The sequence below is a fragment of the Mauremys mutica genome, chromosome 16, assembly GCF_020497125.1.
Source record: "Mauremys mutica isolate MM-2020 ecotype Southern chromosome 16, ASM2049712v1, whole genome shotgun sequence".
Lineage (NCBI taxonomy): Eukaryota > Metazoa > Chordata > Testudines > Geoemydidae > Mauremys > Mauremys mutica.
In genome coordinates this window covers 4,239,041-4,264,971 of record NC_059087.1, presented here as the reverse complement: position 1 = coordinate 4,264,971, position 25,931 = coordinate 4,239,041, and the positions used below count along the sequence as shown (strand labels likewise).

The 25,931-nt window shown below is 46.4% G+C and overlaps 1 protein-coding gene across 8 annotated transcripts in view; it reads left to right on the top strand.

Annotated features, from left to right (window-relative positions):
• ACACB (acetyl-CoA carboxylase beta) overlaps window positions 1–25,931 on the top strand; it is a 75,888-nt gene that overhangs the window by 19,651 nt on the left and 30,306 nt on the right. For 4 of the 8 annotated variants that reach the window (XM_044989738.1, XM_044989739.1, XM_044989737.1 and 1 more), the window contains 18 exons: window positions 9,503–9,635; window positions 10,977–11,115; window positions 11,607–11,716; window positions 12,564–12,645; window positions 13,026–13,124; window positions 14,272–14,381; window positions 15,952–16,062; window positions 16,580–16,789; window positions 18,449–18,619; window positions 19,210–19,371; window positions 19,655–19,818; window positions 20,667–20,817; window positions 20,925–21,028; window positions 22,809–22,890; window positions 23,950–24,095; window positions 24,236–24,386; window positions 24,607–24,741; window positions 25,295–25,441. In XM_044989738.1, the coding sequence (XP_044845673.1) occupies window positions 9,503–9,635; window positions 10,977–11,115; window positions 11,607–11,716; window positions 12,564–12,645; window positions 13,026–13,124; window positions 14,272–14,381; window positions 15,952–16,062; window positions 16,580–16,789; window positions 18,449–18,619; window positions 19,210–19,371; window positions 19,655–19,818; window positions 20,667–20,817; window positions 20,925–21,028; window positions 22,809–22,890; window positions 23,950–24,095; window positions 24,236–24,386; window positions 24,607–24,741; window positions 25,295–25,441 (2,407 nt within the window). Of the gene's footprint in view, window positions 1–205; window positions 378–1,628; window positions 1,714–9,502; window positions 9,636–10,976; window positions 11,116–11,606; window positions 11,717–12,563; window positions 12,646–13,025; window positions 13,125–14,271; window positions 14,382–15,951; window positions 16,063–16,579; window positions 16,790–18,448; window positions 18,620–19,209; window positions 19,372–19,654; window positions 19,819–20,666; window positions 20,818–20,924; window positions 21,029–22,808; window positions 22,891–23,949; window positions 24,096–24,235; window positions 24,387–24,606; window positions 24,742–25,294; window positions 25,442–25,931 lie in introns of those variants that run through there. The other 4 variants (XM_044989740.1, XM_044989741.1, XM_044989742.1 and 1 more) reach the window with 4 other exon arrangements.

Sequence of the window (25,931 nt, the reverse complement as noted above, 5' to 3'; positions counted from 1 at the left end):
GAGTTCCTCCCCACTACTCCTACCCCATCCCTATTTCGATTTTGCAAAACAAAACTCTGGCCCCTGTAGGTATCTGGTAAGGTGAAACTGCTCTAAGCTGCTTTTGCTTTAAGAGAGAAGTGAGTGGAGCCAGCTTAAGGTCATTTAAGTGAAGTTTCTAATCTGTGCCAGAGGGTGCTGCTAAAGAGCTCGCTGTTACTACTCCTCTAGCTGCCAGGGGAAGGGGACGAAATGGAGGCAGGGAAGAGAGACCGAGAAATGGAGGAGGAAGAGGAAGCATCTGGGTTGGACTCTGCAATGGGACCCTAATCACACATTGAATTCCAGAATGGAGGGAGAGGATGGGTCCAGCTTCAGTGGTTCCAGTGTTTGAGAAGGTTGGCACCAGGGCAAAAGAAATGTTCTGCCTTGGGTACCTTGAAAAGGGGACCAGGACTTCAAGGCAGAATGTAACTTTCTTAACAGCTGCAACTTTTCTCTGCTTAGCAAAATAGGCGGCTGCTGCTCCTTTCTGGTGTGCTTCTAGGGTTTTTCTTTACCAGTGTCCTAGTTCTGGGTATAGTTCCAGGTATGAACCCTTGTACTTGTTGAGATGTGTGCAGAGAAGCACTCCTTGAAAGTTAGTGGTAGCCAGGCATTGCTCCCTAAACAGTGCCTCCTGCACACTGCATTGGCTGTTTTTATTTTCTCATTGAAATGTGAAAGTTAATGTATGTTTGTCCAGCGATTTGAATGTATCGAGCAATCCACGTATTTAGGGAGATTAAGGCAGCAGCTTTTCTTAGGCAATTTTTTCCTTTAGTTTTCTGAGTGTGGCAGTGAGTTATATCAGTGTGTGTTTTGTTTTGTTCTGTTCTGCACTGCACAATATTTTTGGCATTTAACTTTTATTTCTGTGTTTGTGAGAGATGCTGTCAGACAAAAAATAATTTATTTGAAAAAACAAACCCAACTTCCCTGTATTACCCCTTCATTTATTAAAGCTAAAATCTTATAAAACCAAACTTTTTTTATAGTTTTTCTTTGAATTTCAGGCATCTGGGATAATGAAAAATGAACTGGTCAGTTTCTCTTTAGCTACTGGGTTTCATCATGTTGTCCTGCTCTAGCATAGCACTGCATTGCTTGGATTCTGCTCCCTGCAGGCTGGGGCTCATGTTGAAACAGTTCTTGCTGAAATATAAAAGTATTTTGCGGGTTTGGGAGAGGGAAGGGAATTTCTGTGCACATTAGCTTGATTGTTTTAAGAGTTAGCAACACATTCATAACTTTATTGCAAATCTCATTATTTGGTTCTTTTCTTTACTCCAGAAGGTGGGACTTTTTCTTATGTGAGAATCTCCGATTTCACTGGGGGAAGGGCGAGGAGTACATTTCTAGCCTTTAAGGTTGCAGAAAAAAACTTAAAAATATGAGCCCTGGAATCTCAAAATCCAGAAGGCAATTAGAAGAACCTGGAGTGTAGTATTTTAAAAAAATCATATCGTTTGTAAGCCACTATTACGACTTTTGAATGCTTGCGGTACTGGGATAAACACAATCTGAATATCTGGGCCTTAGCTATCTGCAAGTAGCCCTTTGATCATTAGCATTAAGTACTAAAGGATTCCCATCCTTGAAATTTACAGGAGACTGTTATCTGAGCAGGATTAGCAAAGGAAGGGGTTCAGTCCTACAAAACCCTTGCAAATGGACTTCTTGACTGGAGTTAAAGTGAGTACGAATTGCTCCTCTGAGTAAAGGTTCCGAGAGTGGGGAGGCAGCATTCTGCCCAATATTGCAGTATTTAGTGACTGATACGAAAATGAGAATGATACTGTCAGTGTGTTTTGATTTCCTGTTCAAAACTACATGCTTGTTTTTCTTTTGTGTCCTATGCACAAAGAGCATAATTTATTTGATTGTTGCATGCTGATTTCATGACTAGCAAGTGCCCTGACCTTACAATCTGAGCTGCATGGGAAGAGCAGTGCTTACTTCAAAGTGCCTCTCTGGCCCAGAAGGTCCTTTCATGCTTTTATGGAAAAAACAACAAAGTATGCAGCAGAGAAGCAGGATGGTCTTGTAGATTGAGCATGGAACTGGCAGCTGGTCCCAGGACTGCTGTTGATTTGCTGCATGTCCCTTGGGCAAGTCACATAGCATCTCTGTGCCAGAAGGAAGGTGTGCACTTAAAACACTGCAGCACTTCAATGAAGATGCTCCTATGTCGACAGGAGAGTTTCTCTTGTTGGTGTAGTTTAATCCACCTCCAGGAGAGGCAGTAACTATGGGAGAAGACCTGCATGTCTTACACCAGTGGTTCTCAAACTTTTTTTTTTTTCATGGACCACTCGAAAATTGCTGAGGGTCTCGGCGGACCACTTAATGATCTTTCCAAATGTTGTTTGTGCCGTTAGCTAACTATTGTAAGGTGCTTTGGATAAAAGTGCTATATAAAAAAACCTTAATAATTAACATTTTTTGTTCTACAAATAAAAGCACACAACTCATATTTTAATATCAGCAGTCTTACCTTTCTAATGCGATAGATGTGCCCTCTCTCCCCCGCCACAGCAGCCCCTGAGCTGGGGCTGGGAAGGAGCGGGGCGGTCTCTCCCCTGCCACAGCAGCCCCCGAGCTGGGGCTGGGAAGGAGCGGGGCGGTCTCTCCCCCGCCACAGCAGCCCCCGAGCTGGGGCTGGGAAGGAGCGGGGCGGTCTCTCCCCTGCCACAGCAGCCCCCGAGCTGGGGCTGGGAAGGAGCGGGGCGGTCTCTCCCCTGCCACAGCAGCCCCTGAGCTGGGGCTGGGAAGGAGCGGGGCGGTCTCTCCCCCGCCACAGCAGCCCCTGAGCTGGGGAAAGTCGCCTCTTTTTCTGGCCTCTTCTCACCCCCCTGCCACCTACCCTTTATTTCCCCCAAGGCCACCACTTCACTTTACATATCCAAGCACCTAATTAGTGAAGCCATGCCTGCACAGCTCCACTAATTAGGTGGGTGGCCCTTCATTTCCTCATGTGCGGCCGCGACGCGCACCTTAGAGGGAACTATCCACGGACCACCTGGATGGAGCTCATGGACCACTGGTGATCCGCGGACCACATTTTGAGAACCTCTGTCTTATACCATGGCTTAGGTGGTTATAACTGTGTCACCTAGGGGGTGGTGGTTTTTTCTCACCCTTGAGCAAAGTAGTTATACCCGTGTAAGTTTATCATGTAGGCCTCAGGACTCCTGTGACTTGGAGATAAGAAGGGCCTACCACATAGCAGTTGTGAGGCTTAATAACTGTTTGCAAAGTAATTTGAGACCCTTGTGTGAAAGGTCATAAGTAGGTGCAAAGTGTGATTATAACAAAAGTATTTGTGGCTACCTGTGTCTGTTCCTATTGCCCATTTGCTGCCTGAGGTTATTGTATTTTACAAGGGACAGAGGGAACTAAACACATGAATTCAACTCGCACCTTCCTTTTTACTCCCTCGCCCCACTTTTTAGCTTTTACGCTTTTGATTTCAACAAAGCCCATTTCTCATAAGGCAAGCTGTTCATTATACTGTATGCGGTGTAGTTGTAGCCATGTCAGTCCCAGTATATTAGAAACACAAGGCCGGTGAGGTCATATGTTTTATTGGACTAGCTTCTGTCAGAGACAAGCTTTTGAGCTATACAGAGTTCTTCAGGTCTGATGTGTTCAGAGTGTCACAGCTACTAAATACAAGGGGTGGAACAGATTGTTTAGCATAAGTAGTTAACACACATTTCAAGGGATCATTCAAGCTGAAGTGGTCTATTAACACCCCTCCTGTCATAGGAAGATAGGAAGGGGGAGCAGCTGGGTGGGGGGTTGTTGGTAGATACAGATTGTTGTAATAAGCCATAAATCCAGTGTCTCTGTTCAGTCCATGATTTTTAGGGTCTAGCAAAGTTATGAAGGTAAGATCCCAGGCTCATCTTTTGAAAACATCGTACAGGTTTCCTTTGAGGATGAGGGCTGAGAGGTCAGCTGTAGAGTGATCGCTTTGTGAGATGTGTTCACCCACAGGTGATAAGTTGTTTTTGTCTTTTGTCACTTTTCTGGTGCGAGTTCATTCGGGAGTGCAGTGATTGTCTGTCTGGTTTCACCCACGTAGTTACTGTTGGGGCATTTAGTGCACTGGATGCCTCAGGCACACCACATATTGCGATAGGCATGTGTAGGACCCATGGATCTTGAAAGGTGTGTTGGGGGTAGTGTCTATCATTGTCGCACTGGAGATATGTCTGCAGGCTTTGTTCTGGTGCCGTGTTGAGTTGGTGTGTCTGGTCTGTGGTTTCACCATCTGATGGATACTCGGGAGGTGGTAATCACCATGGAAGTACATTTTCTACACTTTCAGTATCCCTGGGGGCACCTCTGTAGATTGCTAAGAACAGTTTACTCAAATGCTTACCTGATCTGGCAGCTGCAGTTGGAGAGATTAGAAGCACAAGGTGCAGGAGTTCTGGGCGGAGCAGCAGCAGGAAGATAAGAGGCATTAAGAACTGAGATGAGCTGCTGACTGGGTCAGATGGCAGCAAAAATAGAGAAGAGTAAGTGATGGGGCTGAGCAAGAGACAGAAGGAAGACAGCTGGGTTGGAGGGATTCCATTTTATTCCTAATAGGATCTTATAGAGGACTCTTGACAGGCTGGAGCAGCAAGCCCTAGACTGAAATAATACTGCCAGAAGCTGCTGTTATCGGCCAATCTCTCTGAAGGCATAGTGGTTCTGGTGATGATAGTTAATATGGATCTATGTAGGGAACAAATGTAAATTCATGTGCTGTGCTTGGGGCAGTGGTCTGGGCCCGTTTAGTATCATTGCAAGACATAGGAGGATGATAAACTGAGATTCTAGCTAGATCTGCTAGCAAAAGAGTGACCACATTTAATGTATGGATTGTTGTGTGTTTTGCTAATGGGAAAACTGTAGGGAATTTTTCTGTGATGGCTTCATACTCCCCCTAATATTGTCTAATTTTTATGCACAGTCCAAAGTGTTGTTTATACTTGTGACCAAAGAATTGTTGGCTGTATGCTATCAGTTGGTCCTCTTCCAGTGCTGTTTAAAAATAAGAGGCAGTTAGGAACTTGCTAGGAAAGTTGACAGTCCCATCTAAAGCTGTGGAACAGATTCACCCTGAACATTGTGTTTTTTCATGGGTTGAAAGTTCTGTAATTTTAATCAATGGTTCTGATATTCAAGTATCAATCCAGCTTTAATTTCCTTTTTAACGCGGGAGGAACTTTCCCATTTTTTAAAGGGCACATGGAAATGTCAGGATTTCTCAGTAGCAGCAACAGATAAATGTTGCAATTAATGCATCTTGTGCAGGAAATAATTAACGATGTAACCCATTCCAGTGAATTTTCATAGTTGAGAACTGGATCCCATCTGTGCCGCATAACTGAACCTGTTTCAGTTGTCATGATGTTATTGCATTATAACGGGGTCCCCACAGAGCGTGGGATTCACAATGTAGACCAACCCATAGGTCCCTAAGTGCAGAACAGAGCACACAATTGGGTGCCTTAATTTAGATGCCCAAGTTTGATAAATGGTCTTCTCATATCGCAGCTGTAATGAGATTTTAAAATGGTATAATGATTCTCTATACCACTTCCCTTCTTATTTATTACAGTTCTTATTTAGTTTTCTATATATAGTATACAGAACAATGAAGTCAAGGCATGTGTACCATACACACGTTCACCAATGACTTACTGTTTTAGTTGTTCACGTATAGCTTTCCAGATGTTAAGGCTGAGATTTAATGGATCTGAATCTCCTAGTGTAAAAGCTTCACTGTAATTTTAAATTTTCTCTTATATTTCTAATATCTGAGGCCTTATGTGCATTTTCTCTGCGTGGTAATTGCTGGAATACTAGACAAAGGTTCAGAATATTTAGAACTGGTTGAATCACAGAAGAAAATTGTGAAAAATTTAATTGAAAGTGTTTGTTAAAACTTGCTGATTGAACTATTTACAGAGAATAATTTTGACCAGCTCTAGGTGCAATGAAGAAGCAGCTCTTCTCTGGATGACATGCTTTGCGTGTTCCTGTCTTAACTATGTGTCAGGCTCCTTTGCATAAGTTGCCCCCCACAAGAAACTGGTCAAGCAGACAGGGCATTGGCCCCTGGGAGACCTGCTTTCTATTCCTGGCTCTCCTACTGACCTGCTGTGTAACCTGGACCCCGTTTCCTCTCACCCTTTGTCTGTTTAGAGCAGGGGTGGGCAAACTTTTTGGGGCGAGGGCCACATCTGGGTGAGGAAATTGTATGCAGGGCCAGGGCAGGGCGGGTGGAGTGCAGGATGTGGAGGAAGGGGCTCAGGACAAGGCATTGGGGCAGAGAAGGGGTGCAGAGTGTAAGAGGGGGCTCAGGGAAGGGGGTTGGGGTACAGGAGGGGTACGGAGTGCAGGATGGGGCTCAGGGCAGGGAGTTGGGGTGCAGGGTGCAGCAGGGAGCTCAGGGCAGGTGGTTGGAATGCACAGGAGTGCAGAAAGGGGCTCAGGGCAGGGAGTTGGGTGCAGGAGGGGTGCGAGGTACAGGCAGAGGGCTTAGGGCAGGAAGTTGGGGGGCGGGGGGCAGGAGGGGTTTGAGCTCCAGCCCGGTGCCACTTACCTAAAGTGGCTCCGGGGTGGCAGTGGCGCACACCAGGGCCAGGGCAGGCTCCCTGCATGCCTGCCCTGTCCCCACGCCACTCCAGGAAGTGCTGCGGCCCCTGGGGGGGCGGGGGCAGAGGGCTCTGCGTGCGCACATGGAGCCCTTTGCCTCCCGGCCCGGGGGCTGCTTCTGAGAGCAGCGCCGGGCCCGCAGCACCACCAGGGGTAATCCCACGGGCCGGATCCAAAGCCCTGAAGGGCCGGATCCGGCCCACGGGCCATAGTTTGCCCATCCCTGGTTTAGAGTGTAAACTCTTTGGTGTAGGGCCAGTATCTTACACAACAGGGCTCTGTTCTCCATTATGACCTGTACTGGTACTGTAGTACCAATGCTAACATCACACCTCCCCTCCACACAGAGCAGCACAGTATCTAAACCAAAGCAAAATTTTAAACTCCAAACTCACAGCGGAACAGAGTGGAAACAACATTTGTAGACAAAGGAAGCTCCTCCAGCAGCCATGCTGTGCCTGGGAAGTATTTCAGTGTGGCTGGAATTCTGTCACATAAGGCACACAGTGAGTTCAGTATCTCCTGTTTGCATCAGTGCTCCCCTGGCCCATGTGCTTCACCACCCCCATCCAAGGCAGCTCCAGATTTATTCAGTGACCAGTGGTGGTCCACTTCAGTTACAAGATGCAACTGTATGAGAGTGAATCTCAACCCCGCGTGCTGGATGTGGGTGTGTTGTGGTCTGCACCAGGCCTGGCCAGCAGAGGATCTGGGTGGATCCTAGTTTTGAAGTTTTCCCAGCTCATTGAACGATCGTAACACACACAGTATTGATCACAAAAAATGAAGCAGTTTAAGCCGCTAGCTTTTCCTTTCCCTCTTTGGAGAGCCAGTTGTTGGCCTCTAATACAGGCCTAACCTGTCCTTCTTTTTTTTTTTTTAACTGAAAGCTTAGGTTGTGCTCACTTGAGAGGTCTGTGTTCTCAAACCTGTGGAACTTTGACTGTTCTCCTGCCTAAGGAACAGGAGTCAAAGATCAGGCCCCTGCTTGGGACTAGCCAAATTCCAGATGCTGTGCGTAGCCTGAGAGATTGGGAGCCTGTCTGCAGGGGGAGTATCATGGAGGTGCAGAGAGCGGGACGGGGAGTGAAGTTGACTGCTCTGTGAAAAAGGAAACAGCTAGCCATGCATCTCTCCAGCTCACCTCTCAAACTCCCCCCCCCTCCCCACACACACCTGTTAGGGGGAGGGAAATGCCTACAGATGTGTGTTCCCGTGCCTCTGCGTGAGTTCCCTATAAATTGCCTTCCCTCCACCTGCCTGTGCAGGATAACTGTACTGGTTCCACTGCCTTCTGTTCCTGCCAAGTTAGAGGTATGGAGTGTGTGGGGCAGGCAGGGGCGGCTCCAGGCCCTAGCACACCAAGCGCGTGCTTGGGGCAGCATGCCGCCAGGGGCGCTCTGCCGGTCGCCAGGAGGGTGGCAGTCAGTTCTGGTGGACCTCCCGCAGGCGTGCCTGCGGAGGGTCCGCTGGTCCCGTGGCTTCGGTGGAGTATCCGCAGGCACGCCTGTGGGAGGTCCACCGGAGCTGCAGGACCGGTGACCGGCAGAGCGCCCCCCGCTGTGTGCTGCCATGCTTGGGGCAGCGAAACGGGTAGACCTGCCCCTGGGGGTAGGGGGCAAGATTTGCCTCTGAAGACTTGACCTGTTAAGCCAAGTGCTGAATCTGTCTTGAAGCTACAGAAGCCTCAAATGCTAATGCATATCCTGGATGGGGGTGGGATGGACACGTGATGGCATCTGGGATCCGGAGAGATCTTGCTATGTAACTGTGCTAACTGAACTTCATGCCAAACCTGGCAATGGAAACAGAATGCTTTCCTACCCGGAAATGACTCTTTCCCCCATGGAGTTCAGTTAATTGACAAAGGTTGCCTCAGCACCCTCCGTGGGGGGTGTGTGTGTGTGTGTGTGTGTGTTTTTAATAAGCCTATGAAGTTTGGCAAGGGACTTGGCTCTTTCTGTCGATTGTTGAGTGGACTCTACATTTTGTCACCACTGGGTTCTTCCTGTTTCTCCTGCTTATGAGCAGAGCATTGGCACGTTGCCAGCGATGTGTGATCTGTGAATCTTTGTCAGGCAGGAAGCAGATTAGTATTTGTCATGGCACTGTCGTTATCCTGATGTGGTGTGTGTGCGCGCACACGCGCACACACACACACAGTCTCGTCCGTCAACAGTCCTGAAATTCCCCAGTGATTTTGGCTGTGTGCACGTCTGTGGTCTGAAATGCAAACACCAGGATGGCTCTCAGCCTCTCTTATGGTATCTATGTAGAAACAGAACATCTTTCCTAGCATCACAATTGCCTTTTATCATTGGTTTTGAAATCCGTGACACATAGCCAAGGGCTTGGGCACTTGGCATCATTAAAGATATCCTGTTATTTTGCATAAGAGTATGGGATTCAGCCCTGAAGAATTACATTTCGCTTACCTAAATTTACTGCTCCCATGTCTCTCAATTGAATAGTGTTCTCCTTCACCCTTTGTGCAGGGTACTGTTTTAAACAGCTTCTGTGCTCTGTCTCAGAAGAGTCTACATATTGGTAAAGCAATCCTTTATATCCTGTATTTACCTTGTTGGGGGTGTACGGGTTAACTGATGGCTGTTCATTGCTTTGAGACCCTTGGTATTACTGTGATGGTTTGTTTTTCATCTTAAGTTTTAGGCTGTTGCATGGCTTGCCAAATTCATTCCTTCTCAGAGTCCTAAGCTAGACATCAATCTGACTCTGCCCTTCTGAACTGTTGGCGTATCTAGATAGCAGCCTTGCTTTGATGATGATTTTTTTAAACGCCAGTGTTTTTTTGTACCTGATTCAGGCCTAGCATGTCAGGGCTGCACCTGGTCAAGAGAGGCCGAGAGCAGAAGAAACTGGATCTCCAGAGGGATTTCACCGTCGCCTCACCTGCTGAGTTTGTGACTCGGTTTGGAGGGAACCGCATTATTGAAAAGGTACCTTGCCCTTAGCCTAGCCCAGCCCAGCGCGTGCTCGTGGGGACGTCTGGCTTCCTAGCTCTCTTTGCAGTTGGGATACTGGTTTCCTGAACAGTTCTTATATTCTGTAGGCTCCTGGCATGGAGGTTCCTAGGATATTAACATAGGTTGGTTATGTCAAAGCACCATTAAGCATCAAAATGGACCCTACAAATAGAAAACTCTTTGGAACTTCTTAGAGGTGTCTCCTATATGCAGTTTTTTGCTTATTTCTTTCCTCCCTGTGTGAAAACCCATTTCTCCCTTGTCCTTGCTGATTGCCTGAAGGTTCTTTACTTTTTCTTTTCATTGTAAACGCCAACTCTTGACTTCCTATATTGCATCCAACACCTTTTCTAGAGGGTGCTGCCTGTTGAAACCAGTCAGTGCTGCGCTCTCAGTACTCAAGAGAAAGGGTTTCTGCAGAGCTTTGTGAGGTATCTTATTCCTTCCCATGCCCAGGGCTGAGCAATGCCTTGTGTTACGCTGGAATCAGCCAAGTTGTTGTTCTAAGTCAAAATTATTTCCCACCATCCCAAAAGTAAAGCTTTTTGGCTAAGACTCGACATCATGAAGACTGGCAGCCAAGTCACAGCTCTGAGAAACAGTGTTTGTTAGAAACACTGATCTAGTCTCAACTTTAGCATTCACAGGCAGCCCGCTCCTGAACTGGTTTAATTTGATGAGAACAGACATTGCAATTAATTGTCAGTGAGTGGCTGAGAGTCCCTCTCCATTTCAGGGTGTTTATGAATTGTATTGCAGACATCGGGCCAGATTCTGATCTCTTTTGTGCCGGGAATAAATCTGGAATAACAACTACTTCAGTGGAGTAACCGAGAGCAGAATTTGACCTCGTATTTCAGCTTTCTCTCACTTGTGTAGAAATGGTAACTAGCCTAATGCTTCCTTCATCTGGAGAAATTCAGCTCTTGGAAAGGAGCTATTGTGAGCTGTCTAGGCTGTTATAATGTGTCTGTCCCTGTATTCTGGTATTCTGCTCTCTCTACGGCCATGGAATTCTCACGCTAATAACACTACTGTGTGTGTAATAACCAACGTACATGTTACTACGTAACTCCTTTCCAGTGATCTAAAGTCTGCAATTTTGGTGTCTTGGCAGAATTTTGAAATAAGGTACCAGCCTTTTTACAGTTCCCATATCTGGAGCTTTAGGGCCGGATCCTGCAAGGTTCTGTGTGCCCTTGTCTCTGTTTTCAGGGGAAATGAAGGGGCTCTCTGCCTTTTGCTGGTTTGAGCCCAGTCAGATCCAAACTCCTGCCTCTGACCCTTGTGTTCCTTTCTGCCTCTTGCTTCCAGGTTCTGATAGCAAATAATGGCATTGCTGCTGTGAAGTGCATGCGCTCCATCCGCAGGTGGGCCTATGAAATGTTCAGAAATGAGCGAGCAATTCGATTTGTTGTCATGGTTACACCTGAAGATCTTAAAGCAAATGCAGGTAAGTCCTAGATCCATAAAAATCTAACCAATATCTAACATTTGTGTCCCCTCTTTCCTTGCGGTACCTATTGCAAATATCCCCTGATAGGTGCCAGCACTGCTGCCTCTTTGTTCTCTCCTCAACACTCATCTGGGAAGTTATGTATTGATTGGTTTTAGTCAGAGGCCGTTCTGCACAAGCGCCTTCAATTACAAGCCAGGACATCTCCCAGTGTTTTCAGTGAGAGTTTCTCCTTGCATGGACTATAGGATCAGACCCACTGATAGATTTAGCCTCTTCCCCCTGCCCTCCAATCTCCCTTGGGTTCTAGAACTGTGGTTGCTTTGCAATATACAGTGATGTGTGCAAGCTTGTCATGGCTGCAGTTCCCTGGGGGAGTGGCCATAATAGGAGCTGAAGTTGTCAACTCACATGCAGTCAGTTTGCTATGCATGTTCCCACCCCGACCAGCCCTCTGTACACTACCATTAATGGGCTTTCTCTTCCAGAGTACATCAAAATGGCTGATCACTATGTGCCCGTCCCTGGGGGAGCCAACAACAACAACTATGCCAACGTAGAGCTGATTGTGGATATTTCCAAGAGGATTCCGGTGCAGGTACAAGCAGCGCACAGGGGGTTGGTCTTCATGGACTAGGGATGGTCACACAAAAGTTATGAACCTGAAGCTTAGGAATCCTCCGGGGCACATTTGAGGTCTGGAAATGGGTCCTGGCATTAGGCAGGTAATTCTGGGGGGACAGCCGGAGATCTTAGGGCCTGCCAGTGCCTGTGCAAATTGAGGGAAAGATTCCTGTTGGCTTCAGTGGGCAACAAGAGAGAATGGAATGTGTCTGCAGAGCTGATGCTCTGGCTCCTGATTTGTGGGGTAATTATTTGTAGTGACCGGCATTATGGCAGCAGATGGGGGGGTGTCTCCTGGCTAAGTTACAAACAGAAATGGCTCTGGAAGCATCCCCGCTCTTTCTGTTACACAAATGACCTTCAACGCCCAGAGCAGACCCATACTTTAGTCTGTGCGCTCAGAGGTGCCACTTTGGCACCGTGGCATGAGGAGGAAGGTGCCACCGGGCTAGGTGGCCCCTCTGTTTAGAGTACCATGGCTCCATCCTTTGAGAAACTGAGAACAAGAGCGCCCACCGATGGTTACCACCATGACAGACACAGTGGGAGGGGTGGACCCTCAGGTAAATGGCTCCCTGACCACTTAGGCCTTTTAAAGACTGTAACTAATAGCCTGGGTTACTGTTGGAGGGGAGCAAGTGGAGTGTAGAGAGAGGCCAAAGCTGTAGTTAGGACTTTGAAGTTTGAGGGTGTTGGGATCCATGCTGTTGATCTGCGCCTGTCTCTATTAGAGGGCAGTGCAGGATGCTGTGAGTGAAAGATGGGAGGACACTTGTGCGGACAGCTATCCCCTCATACTCACTGCCTTTCTTTCATCACAGGCCGTGTGGGCTGGCTGGGGCCATGCTTCTGAAAACCCTAAGCTTCCAGAGCTGTTGCAGAAACATGGGGTGGCTTTCCTAGGTAGGGGTCTTGCTTATTTTCCTCAGTGCAGCCCTCCGCTTAAACCAGCAAAACCCACCATTGTCTAAGGGGGTCATGTACACTGAGTTAGCAAATGTGTCGGTGTCCTTGGCTTCTGGTGGGCACCACTATTTCTGAGTGTGGCGTCTGTGTGTATTGGCCCTACACGCCAGCCTTCTAATGTAGGAGCTCTCAAGCCAGGGTTCATGGAGACTTCCCAGTAACATTCCTCGTAACGTGTGCTTTTACTCAGTTGTATTTGATGCAGGTGGAGGGTGGGTGGGATATGGAGTTCTTTGCCTCCCTTTGAAAAGGACCCGCTGATTCTGGGAGTTTGAGGCACTGACCTCCGCATGTTTTTGTTTCCTGCTGGCTTTAAGGTCCTCCCAGTGAAGCCATGTGGGCTTTGGGAGATAAAGTGGCTTCCACCATTGTAGCCCAGACTGTCCAGGTCCCCACATTGCCATGGAGCGGAAGTGGTAAGAATGCCTTCTGACGAGAAATGCTTTGTCTGAACTTGGCTTGTGTCAGATTTATTTGGGTGCTTTCTGTCAAACTTATTACAGAAGGGAAAAAGTGAGGCTCCTCCTAGCCAGAGGAGCCAGATCTTGGGTGGGGTGTCACCCCTCCTCTGCCCAGGCACATTTAAGTGCTCCCTTTTCTGCCTGCCAGGAACAGCCAATCCACCATTAAATTGCTGCCTCTAGTTGCTATATAAACAGGAGTTTTGTGAATCCTTACTGCTTTCCTTTTTCTCTTCCTCATCTTCAGTTCTCCTGCTCTGTCTTGATGCATCTCTTCTTCCTTGGGCCTCTACTGTTGCTTTTACCCTCCTAAGTAGTTTTTCATCCAGGTTTTTTTTTTTTTTGGTCCAAATTCTCCCATTCATAATCTCCTCCTCCTTCTGCCTTAGCCATTCTCATTTTATTGTATTTACCTTTACTGTTTTCTTTCTTCCCTCCTCTGTCTCTTGGGCACCTCTATTTTTGTTTGGTCTGTGTCTGTGCTTCGGCTCTCTAGGGATGGGTGCCTGAGCCTGTTTCCTGATCACTCTCCCAGTACAGGGAAGTGGGTGGCAGAGAGAATTTGTAGGTGTTGCTGTCCATGTGTCAGCTCAGCCACAGCCTTGTGGCTTTTGACAGCTCAATGTTTATTGGACTTGAGATACTAATCGGGTCTCTGCCACGGTGAGATGCCTGGCTGCCTCACTGCTGGAGGGCTGCCAGATCCCAATTTGTATGGGGTTTAAAAAAAGAGCCAGAATGATTTAAAAAACAAAAAACAAAACCCAAACACCTTGGTAATAGCAACGCTGAGATCTCTGCATGTTTGTCTCTGGCTCAGAGCTGCTCTCCTGTGTAACCAGGCTTTGGGGAATACAGCTGGTCCCTGCTAAATCAGGCCTGGCTGCTACTTCAGACAAACTGTGCACCCCTGCTTGCTTTCCCATATGATTCATAGTAGTTCCTATGGCTGGGCTGTTGGTGAGGAAGCTTCAGTAACTTGCCGAATCCAGCCATTTGCTGTGGGTCTCCGAGGCAAGAGAATGAATTAGCGAGGTCCCTCTGTAACCATGTGATCCTCTGTTGCATTAAGGCCTTCTAAGGTCAGTGTTTCATTCTGTAGGTCTCATGGCAGAATGGACAGAGGAGGATTGTGAGCAGCGGAGAACAATCAGCGTCTCCCTAGAGACTTATGCACAAGGCTGTGTAAAGGATGTGGATGAAGGCCTGGAGGTAAAGATCCTGGCCAACAGCAGCTCAACCCATTTTATTTGAAATTGTCAATGGGGAATCATCATTATTCATTGGGTGCGTTTCCAATGGCATCCCGCAGGGATCAGTCCTTGGCCTTGCCCTATTTAGCATTTTTTATCAACGATCTGGAAGAAAACAAATTCATCTGTGCTAAAGCTTGCAGATGACACACGTTGGGGGGAGTGTTAAATAATGAAGATGGCAGGTTGCTGATTCAGAGTGATCCAGATTGCTTGGTAAACTTGGAGCAAGCAAATAATGTGCCTTTTAATATGGCTACATGTATGCATCTGGAAACAAAGAATGGAGGCTGTACCTAGAGGATGGGGGGACTCTATCCTGGGAAGCAGTGACTCTGAAAAAGATCGAGGGGGTGGAGATGGATAATCAGTTAAACATGAGCACCCAGTGTGACACTGGCCAAAAGGGCTAATGTGATCCTGGGATGTATGAAATGGGGAATCTTGAGTAAGAGTAGAGAGGTTATTTTACCTCTGTAATTGTTAGTGGTGTGACCGCTGCTGGAATACCATGTCCGGTTCTGGTGTCCACGCTGAAAAAGGATGTTTATATATTGGAGAGGATTCAGAGAGGAGCCACAAGAATCATTAAAGGATTAATGATAGACTAAGCTCCTTGAGTCTATCATTTAGCTTAATAAAGAGTGGATTAAGGGGTGACTTGATCACAGTCTATAAGTAACTACATGTCGAACATACATTGAATAATGGGCTCTTCAGTCTAGCAGAGAAAGATATAACATGATCCAATGGCTGGAAGTTAAAGCTAGACAAATTCAGACTGGAAATAAGATGTAAAGCTTTAATGATTAGAGTAATTAACCGTTGGAACAATTTACTAAGGGTCATGGTGGATTCTACTTCACTGAGAATTTTTAAATCCAGACTCGATGTTTTCTAAAAGCTCTGCCTTAGTAATGATTGTGGGGAGGTCCTGTAGCCTGTGTCATACAGGGTGTCAGATTAGATGATCACAGTGGTCCCTTTTGCCCTGGGAATCTATTAATCTTTTTCTTAATTTGGATTCCTAATAGTAATAGAAAGGGACCTGACCAGCGCTATTAGCTCCCAGCACATGTCACAGAAACAAAAATAAATTTCAGCAGTGACAGTCACATGCCTAACAGCCAGCAGAGCCGAGACTCCCACCCAGTACAATGCTCTCCTCCCCAGGGCAGATCCAAACTCTCACCACACCTCACCTCCTGCAACAGGGTGTGCAAAATAGAGGTGCCCTGAAGTTCAGCAGATGGGGACTGGTTTGGATCAGAGCTAATGGGAGCTCTTTGAGAGCTGAGGACCCCTCCAAGCAGCTGATCTGCCACCAGCTCCCTCTCTGTTAAATTGAGAGGAATTCGATGAGTGCATCTATGTCTGTTGTGTTTTCTCTGGACAAATTGAACCCCATGGCGAGGGGACCCGACTCTGTGGGCTTTGATGGGTGCTGCACCCACTTACTCCAGGGCTGCATTTGGCCCAGAAACATCTAAACCTTTCCCTTCAAATTCCTGGCCCTTTCCCTCCTTCAGGCAGCTGAGAGGATTGGCTATCCTGTGATGATAAAAGCTTCAGAAGGTGGCGGTGGCAAAGGAATCCGGAAAGCAGAGACCGCAGAGGAATTCACTGGCTGCTTCAGACAAGTGAGAGACTCTGAGGAGAGTTTGTACCCCAAAATCCCACCTTTTTAATTTGCCTCCTCAGAGAAGTAAGAGGCACCAAGGAGGATGCCTCCCTCCACCCCCATCTGAACACATACCTGCCTTTTTAACTCCCGCCCGTCCCCCCTTCCAGAAGCTCTGAGGAGGGCCTTCCCCTCCCCATCAATCCTGAATTTTTATTTTTTCCTTTTAAAAGAATATTTAATAGAAGAGCGCTCATTCCCCACTGTTTTTCTGACTGATTTTTTTATAGGCATATTTTGGGGGGCACAGTTATCGTCTGTTCAAACACTAATCTTATATTTTTTTTAAATGTAAAAAGCTCAATACATGAAGGAGTTGGGAACATTAATGATATTTTGTATGGTGCCAGCCCTCTGCCCAGCAGTGAATTTCCCCCACGGAGGATGGGTTTACACATGTCATCAATGTCAAGGAATATACAAGCCTGGATCCACCACATGAATGCATTTCTCATGCTCTTCTCCTCCCCTTCCAGGTACAGAGCGAGGCCCCAGGGTCACCCATCTTTGTGATGAAATTAGCCCAGCATGCCCGGCACCTGGAGGTGCAGGTCCTTGCCGATCAGTACGGGAACGCGGTTTCGTTGTTCGGCCGCGACTGCTCCCTACAGCGCAGGCATCAGAAAATAATTGAAGAGGCACCGGTGATGGTAGCAGCTCCCTCCGTGTTTGACTTTATGGAGCAGGTAGATATTCTGGGTCTTTCCTGTGGGCTAGGCTGAGGCGGCTCTCACAGAGAGAAAGGATGTTAGAGAAGAGGAACCTTTTCACTACTAGTTTGATTACATGTATTACGGTAATGCCTAGGAACCCTGAGCAAGGCCCCGTTGTGCTAGGTGCTGCACAGACAAATAACAAAGGAGACAATGCCAGCCACAGAGAACTCGCACTCCAGCTGTAAGTAGAACACCACCAGGATGAACTGTTCAGATGCTGTGTACAGCCCTTCCGTTTCAGCCAAATGCTTTAAAAGCACAAACCCAAGAGGTTGCCTGATGAGCAGAGCCAGAACTAGGCATTTTAGCACCTGGGGCGAGCAAACATATTTGCGTCCCCTGCCTTTTTTCATCATTTCCCCCCCCCCTCCCCACACACACACCCCCCTCCAGAGGTGACGTTTGGGTGGGGAGATGGGACACACACAGTGTTACACTTCCCCTCCCCCGCACCAGTTTTTGGTTGTGCCCCAAACCCAGACAGGCTGGGTGGCCCATTGAGGTGAGTCAGGGGCTGAAGGTGGTGCTTCCTCCACAAGCCCTGCAGTGCGGGACTTCACGTGTCACCTATTTCCACCCCACTTTTCCGCCCCCCTGGCTTTGCACCCTGGGTGGCTGCCCTGCTCGCCCCGCCCTGGTTATGGCCCTGCTCAGGAGTGTCCAGCAAGTTAATTCTTGTATCCCTTCCACAATCTCCTCGAACCGGGGGTTCTCAGCCTGGGAGCCATGACCACCTTCCCTTTCTAGAGGGAGCTCTGATCTAAGGGTCTAGCCCTTAATCATGTGAGTGTTCCTTACTTCGCAAGCCTCTGGGACCTCTTGTGTGACTAATGTGATCTTGTCTGTGTCATCACCTTCCTGCAGTACACTTCTTGTTTGAGTATTTGCATTATAGTAGCCACCAAGGTCCCCAGTCAAGGGCCAGGTCTCCATTGTGCTGGGCACTGTGTACACACAGAAAAACAAACAACCCCCATGCTTACTAACATTTCAGTTGAATAAGTGACTCTTAAGGTGGGGAGGTTTGTTTAACTTAACTAGCATTTTTGGTCTATGATTTTGATTCTCTGCTTGAGATTTTTTTCTAGCTGCCACTATCCACCTCTGGTTGCTGTAGACTGTAGAGTTTGGTAGCTCTACATTACCTCTCCCATATTAAGCACATAATTAAGTAGCAGGCTGAACTTTAAAGTCTTGGTTCTTGCAAACTTGACATGGCTTAACTAACAAGATAGTGACTTTTATTCCTCAGTCCCCAGGTTACTCTCTTGTCCCATCTGCTAATGACTCCTATTGCTTCCATGTTTCTGTGCTGCACTGTGTGGCTCACAGTTACCCGCTGCACACTAAAGCTGCGTAACTTAATGGATCACGGTTGTAAATTTGCTTTACAGTTTTAACGTACAAATTCATTCTCCCTCTTGGGCTGATGCTTTTTCCCCTATTTATTTGTATTGCTGCAGCATTTGTCTTTCCCCAATTTCATGTAGTGTCCTGGAAATATTGCATGAGGGGCATGTCAGAAACATGCACTTAATAGACTCTGAACACCAGGCAAAGTGCTCTGCAGTTGTGGACTAGCAGGAGCTAGCGTCACAAAAGCCAGATCTGTTTGTGTTGTGTTTTCAGTGCGCAGTACGCCTTGCAAAGATGGTGGGCTATGTGAGTGCAGGGACAGTCGAATACCTCTATAGTGAAGATGGGGGCTTCCACTTTCTGGAGTTAAATCCCCGCCTGCAAGTAGAACATCCTTGCACAGAAATGATTGCTGATGTGAACTTACCTGCAGCTCAGCTACAGGTATTTGAAATTTGCCGACATACCATTTTTTCCTACTGTTGCTTTTCTTAAAGTTTTGCAGCACATGAATGACTCTGAGGCACTCATTGGTTTGAGCCACATGTTGTGTGTGAGTTTGGAGCTTGTGAAAGGTACCAGATTGGCAGCCTGGGAGAAGGAATTTCTCTCTTCATCAAGAGGTAGAACATGGGCAGCAGCAGACCAAGGCCCTGTGTGATGTCTCGCTCTCAACCCGGAGGAGCCATCTCTAGGAGTGACAGGGACATTTGGTCTCCATGCCCATCAGTCCTGAGCACCTCAAAAATATGTCCACAAAGTGACCAGTTATGGGATGACTGCTCTTAAGGTCATTTCACACAGGGCTCTGACCAGCCATCAGATAGCTGCTCCCTTCGATTCCTCCAGAAGGGGTTGGATTTGAACTGGGGACCTAGATGGTGAAAGGCTCCTTGTCCCTTTCCTGTTTACCTGAGCCAGCCAGTCCCACTGATTGGCTCTAATTGTCATGCTGAAGCCTCATTTCAAAGCTAATTTAGAAGACTCCAAGCCCCGTCTCCTTTGTCTCCTTTTTCTGCTGGGCACTTGTGCAGATTGCAATGGGTGTCCCCTTGCACAGAATAAAAGACATCCGAGTGCTGTACGGAGAGTCACCATGGGCTGATACACCCATCTGCTTTGAGAGCCCTGCGAATATCCCAGTCCCCAGAGGCCATGTCATTGCTGCTAGAATCACCAGTGAAAACCCTGATGAGGTGAGTAAATGGAACCCTGTTTAGAAAGCGCCTGCTCTGGTCTGGATCAGATTAAAATGTTGCTGAGATCTGAACTCTGAGCAGTCCTCCACTGATAAAATGTTGGCATATTGGACATATTCTCAGATGAGATCTGTGGGGTTAATGGACTCCACAGGTGGACTTGTATAATAGCTGTTGTTTGCAATGGGATTTCTCTTTCCTGACTTGCACCTGTTTTGTTTCAAATGTAAACTTCTTACTTTCTTCTTTGTGTTTTTTTTTTGTGTTTGTTTGACTCTAGGGGTTCAAGCCAAGCTCAGGGACAGTGCAGGAGCTGAATTTCCGTAGCAGCAAGAATGTCTGGGGTTATTTCAGTGTGGCAGCTGCTGGCGGTTTGCACGAATTTGCTGATTCGCAGTTTGGGCACTGTTTCTCCTGGGGAGAGAACCGCGAGGAGGCCATCTCGTCAGTATTGTCCTCCCAGTAGGATTAGCAATAAGCATTCCTCAAGAGATTCAAGTGCCACTGAATGTTGATGGGTTTAGATTTAAAAATATTTGGTTTTAACCCGAAGAGGCAATGAGCCGCTTTGGCTTTTCTGAGCAGTTTAGTTGTGAACTTGTGACAAAGGGCCCTGCAGGGGGATTATGGAGACTGTTCAAACTAAACTGAAATGTGGCGATTTAGCCCTGCTTCAGCAAAGCACTTAATGCTTAGCTTTATGTATTGCTCTTACTGGTACTGGTCATGTGCTTTGCTGCATTGGGATCTCACAGAGCTACTCTGTTACCTTTCAAAGTAAACTATTTCCCAGCAAGCCAAAAAAAAAAAATCTCTAAGAGCTGAACATGCAGAAAGGGCAGACTTTTAATAACATGCACTCGGAGACAGCTTTTGACTGCAGGCTGTCTCTCTCCAGAGTTATAGAAACACGTCTATCTAGGTTTTTATGAGGTTGCCTATCACCATATGCAGCATTCGCAACCACTAAATTCTGTGTAGCTTGCTGTATACCTTAGCTGCTGTATAAGAGCTTTCTTGCACGTCAGTCAAAATCCAATCAAAATGTGGCGTATGTGTTTGTATATTTTGTAAAGAGAAGTTTAACGTCTGCTCTTGCACTTGTGTATTGGATAAATCAGATTTTGGGTCTTTAGTATTTTGTATGCTAGAAAATGAAGTGGGGAAAGACACTTGCTAAGGGGGGAAAAGAAATAGTTATCCTGTATGCCCCAATAGATCGGTATGCTTAGCACTGAATATTTATCATGCATCTTAAACTCAGTATTAACAGAAGAACTTTTCTTTAAAAGGAATATGGTTGTGGCGCTGAAAGAGCTGTCGATCCGTGGGGATTTCAGAACAACAGTCGAGTACCTGATTAAGCTGCTGGAGACTGAGAGCTTTCAGAACAATGAGATAGATACTGGGTGGCTGGACCACCTGATTGCTGAGAAAGTGCAGGTGGGAGAAGCTGAGCTCTGACTCTCTTCCTTCTGGCTAATCGTCTTCATTCTCACGTGGATCTGCTGTCCACAATGTGCTGGAAGTGTCATTCTTTCCCCCGCTAGGCCGAGAAGCCAGACACCATGCTGGGCGTGGTTTGCGGTGCTCTGAATGTAGCAGATGCCTTGTTTAGGACTTGTATGACTGACTTCCTGCATTCGCTTGAAAGGTAAAGTGCTACGTGACTAACGGGATAAACGCAATGAAGTGTGGCTGTTGAACCCTTCTTATGACCAAATACTGGTCCGGCTGAAACAAATGGGAGTTTTGATACGCTCTTCAGCGAGACCAGGGGTATATGGAGCATGTGACATAAGGTGCTGTGTTTGAGAGGCAGTGGACAGGGTGCTGGGCTGGGGCTCAGGAGACATGGTTCTGTCCCCAGCTCTGTCACTGGCCTGCTGAGTGACTGTGAGCAAATCACTTCCCCTGTCTGTTCCTCAGTTTCTCCTCACATCTTTTGTCTGCTTAGACTGCAAGCTCTTTGAGATAGTAAGAGACAGTCTGAAAGAGTCCCTATGTGTTTGTACAGCACCTAGTGGATTAGGGTCCCAGTCTTGGTAGAGGACTGTACATACTATTGTAATAACTGAGGGGGGTTGTGTCTGTGTGTCTGTGTGTGTGTGTGTGCGTGTGTGTGTGTATGAGAGAGAGAGAGATCCAAGGTTTTTTGGCACATAAGCTGACCCTTGGTCACACACATTCAAGCTACTTGTGCATGATTTTGTCTCATGCAGGTTCACACCTTAGCAGAGTAAGGCATGACCAGCCACTAAGGGAGTTAAAACCAGGCACAGAATGTTGACTCGTGATTACATTGCTGATTTTCAGAGTCGGATGTGAAGACGGTGTTCCTATATTCTTTAAGGCAGCTAAGTGGAGGAAAGGAAACTTTACTGTTTGACTTCCAGAGCCTTAATAGGGCCAGCAAAGGAGATGAGATATTAAAAAAGAAGAAGCAAGGTTTTTGCTTTTTGCTTCTGAGATGTGGGAAGTCAGGTTAGATTAACATAATGGTCCCTTCTGGTCTTTAACATCTATGAATAAAGGTTTTGTTTTTGTTTTGTTTTTAAATTGCTGGGTCTTTTACCTTGGGAATGTCAAGTTCACTCTTCACGAGATTTCCTGTTGGACTTCTTGTGGTTTTTCAGAGATGTGTATTGTGAACTTTTACACCGTAGTTGAAAGATGGGAGTGTTGAGACTTTATTTAAGACATTCTGTCTCCTAAGTGTTCATTAGCCACTAGGGCTAAGTAGATGATGACAGAAACCAAAGTTTTAATCAGGCTGGCTAAGTCCCCTCCCCTCTCAGTTGCTGAACTTTCACTCACTTCACTCTTGTGATGGTGTCATGTTATTAGCTCTGCCATCATCCTAGAATTTTGTAGGGAAGACAAGAGTTTAATTTCTCATGTGAAACAGCACAGCTCCTCCCTCACCACCTTTTAAATGTTTTATAAACTTTCACACTGCCTTTATACATCAGAAAGGGGATGCAAAACCAACTATTTCTCTCCCCTGCAAGTCCCCTTTAAAAGCTCTCTTCTGCAGCCCACTGCGGTCTAAACCTGCTCTTTGGACTAGTGCTGATAGGCTATATACCGTGGCTGAGTTCTCTTAGGGTACGTCCATACTACCCGCCCGGATCGGCGGGTAGCAATCGACTTCTCGGAGTTCGATATATCGCGTCTCATCTAGATGCGATATATCGAACTCCGAACGCGCTCCCGTCGACTCCGGAACTCCACCACCGCGAACGGCGGTGGCGGAGTCGACGGGGGAGCCGCGGACTTCGATCCCACGCCATGAGGACGGGTAAGTAGTTCGAACTAAGGTAGTTTGACTTCAGCTACGCTATTTGCGTAGCTGAAGTTGCGTACCTTAGTTCGACCTCCCCCCCTAGTGTAGACCAGGCCTTGGTGTCTGACTTTTTACCCTTGTCCCTTAGGGGCCAAGTTCTGCCAGCGGCTTCCCTGCTCAACATTGTAGAAGTGGAGCTTATTTATGAAGGTGTGAAGTACGCTCTCAAGGTAAACGGTGTCTTGTGTTTTTCCAAGCTTGTGGAGACTTTGGCTCGTGCAGGCATTACTACACACGGCTAGGCAGATTCTCCATGTCTCTCATCAGTACAGACAAGCACTTCTGTGTGGATACTTTCAGCAAAAAGATAATTAAAAGATATCTTCATTATCCATTTTTTTAAAGTCTCATTTTAAATGAGTTTAACTATTTGTTTTTACAGTATGGAGAATTTTTCTGCTTCCAGATGGACTGTTGCTGGAGTTAATGCGTCTAATAAAGTGCTGGCTTTTCCTGTTCATAAACCCAGCTAGGTAGCAGCTTTAGTTAGTTAAATCACTTTCTTATCATGGGAAAGTGGAGGATCAGCTGAAATTACTGATAGTGGTTGAGCTGTAGAACCAGGCTAGCAATTCAAACACTAACCTCAAATCCTGTGATCTAAATCAATGTTTCTCAGCGAGGGGCCTGTGGATTCTCAGCGATCAGTCCCTGAGATCTCCCTAACACAGTTTTTGGAAGGCAGCAAGCTGGTCTCTGGTATCAAAAAGCTTGAGAAACACAGGTCTAAGTGACAGAGGGGGCATGGAGAAGCAGAGTCCGTATTCCACATTAAATCCTGCTCCCACCCACTATACCAGGGGTAGGCAACCTATGGCACATGTGCCAAAGGCAGCACACAAGCTGATTTTTCAGTGGCACTCACACTGCCTAGGTCCTGGCCACCAGTCCGGGGGTCTCTGCGTTTTAATTTTAAATGAAGCTTCTTAAACATTTTTAAAACCTTATTTACTTTACATACAATAATAGTTTAGTTATATATTATAGACTTAGAGAAAGAGACCATCTAAAAAGGTTAAAATGTATTACTGGCACGCAAAACCTTAAATCAGAGTGAATAAATAAAGACTCGGCACAGCACTTCTGCACTATACAGTGAGAGCTCGGCTTCTGGTGTCATCTCAAAGGGCTGATGCACAGCAGCCTGGCAATGCAAGCCTAAGGCTTGATCTCAGTGAAGGTTGCAATGTTCATGTTTTAAAGCCTCCCACTTCGGTATTTTTCAACAGGTTGCCCGTCAGTCTCTGACAACTTGTGTCATTATAATGAATAACACTCACATCGAGATAGATATGCACAGGTTGAATGATGGTGGGGTGCTGCTTTCCTATGATGGTAACAGTTACACGACGTACATGACAGAAGAAGTTGACTGGTAAGTTAGAGAGCTGACCCATTATCCCACTGCTGCAGATTTCTTCCCAATCTCGCGACTAGACACAGCAGCAATTGCAGCTGCTTCTGCAGCAGGCAGAAAATAGGTTGAGCAGTAACAGAATTTCCCCTCTCCTTAAGCTACCGAATCACCGTTGGTAACAAAACATGTGACTTTGAAAAGGAAAAAGATCCAACTATGCTGAGATCACCCTCGGCTGGGAAACTGCTGAAGTACACCGTGGAAGATGGAGGCCACATCTTCGTAGGGCACAGTTTTGCAGAGATAGAGGTAACTGTAGGTTAGTGCAGATTGTGTCACTGAGTGGCAAATGGCTTCCAATCTGTATGCTTGATAAAGAGATGCAGATTATATATATGCACCCCTACAATAAAAAAAAATGAAGTCCTGTCTCTATTGTGACACTTGGAAAAAAATGACTGTCCTAGGCTCTTGATGTTGCATGGATGATATTAATTTATTACACTCTATTCCACCAATCCTCATACAGGTGATGAAAATTATTTTGACCCTGGAGGTGAAGGAATCTGGCCATATACGTTATATAAAACGGCCAGGAGCATTGCTGGAGGCAGGCTGTGTCATAGCTAGACTCGAGTTAGATGATCCTACCAGAGTGCATCCAGTGAGTATTGCTGCTGGGACAGAACCAGGTTATTTTCTATTTACTTACATGACTAGTCAGGTCATCCGTGACTTGTAACTGTCTGTCTCTTATGCCCCAGGATCTTAATATGTTTGTTCACTTGGGGTTTTAACACACCAGATACTTAGCAATGATGTAGAATTTTGGTATTTGAAAGAGTGGCCTTTATATAAATATTCTGTTGGCCCTAGCTAGTCTGTATCTTAAGCATATATGCCTTTTGGGATTTGGGCAGAAAACTGAATTTTTATTATTAAGACTTGATTGAAAATTGCCAGAATAAGGAATTCTGACATACATTTTTCTAATGCCTTTTATTTGGCAACTTACCACTTGATTCATTCTGGCGACACCCTCCTTTGCATTTTAATTAAAATAATTATGGATACTGAGCAGTTTCCTTGCCTGCTGAGGTTGTACACGTGTATTTTTCTAGATGGTAGTTTAATTTGAATGAGATCTGCCTTACTTTTCTCTTCTCCACCCTTGTTTTATATTCCAAATGCTTTCTTTCTCTTGTATTCGACCTCAGGCCCAGTTGTATACAGGTGGCCTCCCCACCCAGCAGATGTTGCCAATCGGTGGCCTGAAGCTGCACCAGGTCTTTCACAGTGTCCTGGAGAATCTGATCAGTGTCATGAATGGCTACTGCTTGCCAGAGCCGTATTTCAGTGCAAAAGTAAGTGCCTTTCTCTAATGGCATCTGCTTCTAATACCCAGAGGGTATTTTAACTGACACATTTATGCCAACAAACTTTTGTTCACATGTAACCATCTGTCCCTTCAATTTCTTTTTCATACATGGACAAAGACCTGGATCTACTCTCAAATCTAGTTTAACTTGTATTCTTCTTGGAATGGTCTCCCACTGTCCGTGTGTTAACAAAGAGCACTTACTGTATTTCTCTAGGTGGCAAACTTGGGGGAAATTTATAATACTTTGCTGAGCCCCTTAATGTTAAGCATTAGCTGTAGTACATCTTTTGTGCCTTCCATTCATCCAGTGATCTCAAAGTCCTTCAAGCTTAAGTTAAGGCTCATGACCACCTGTTGTGTAGATAAGTAGGAAGGTGTCATTCCCATTTTATAGACAAGGACTCGAAGGGCATGATTTATGAGAAATGCTGAGCCGTCACCACTTGTATTGAGGTCAGGGAGAGCTGCAGGTG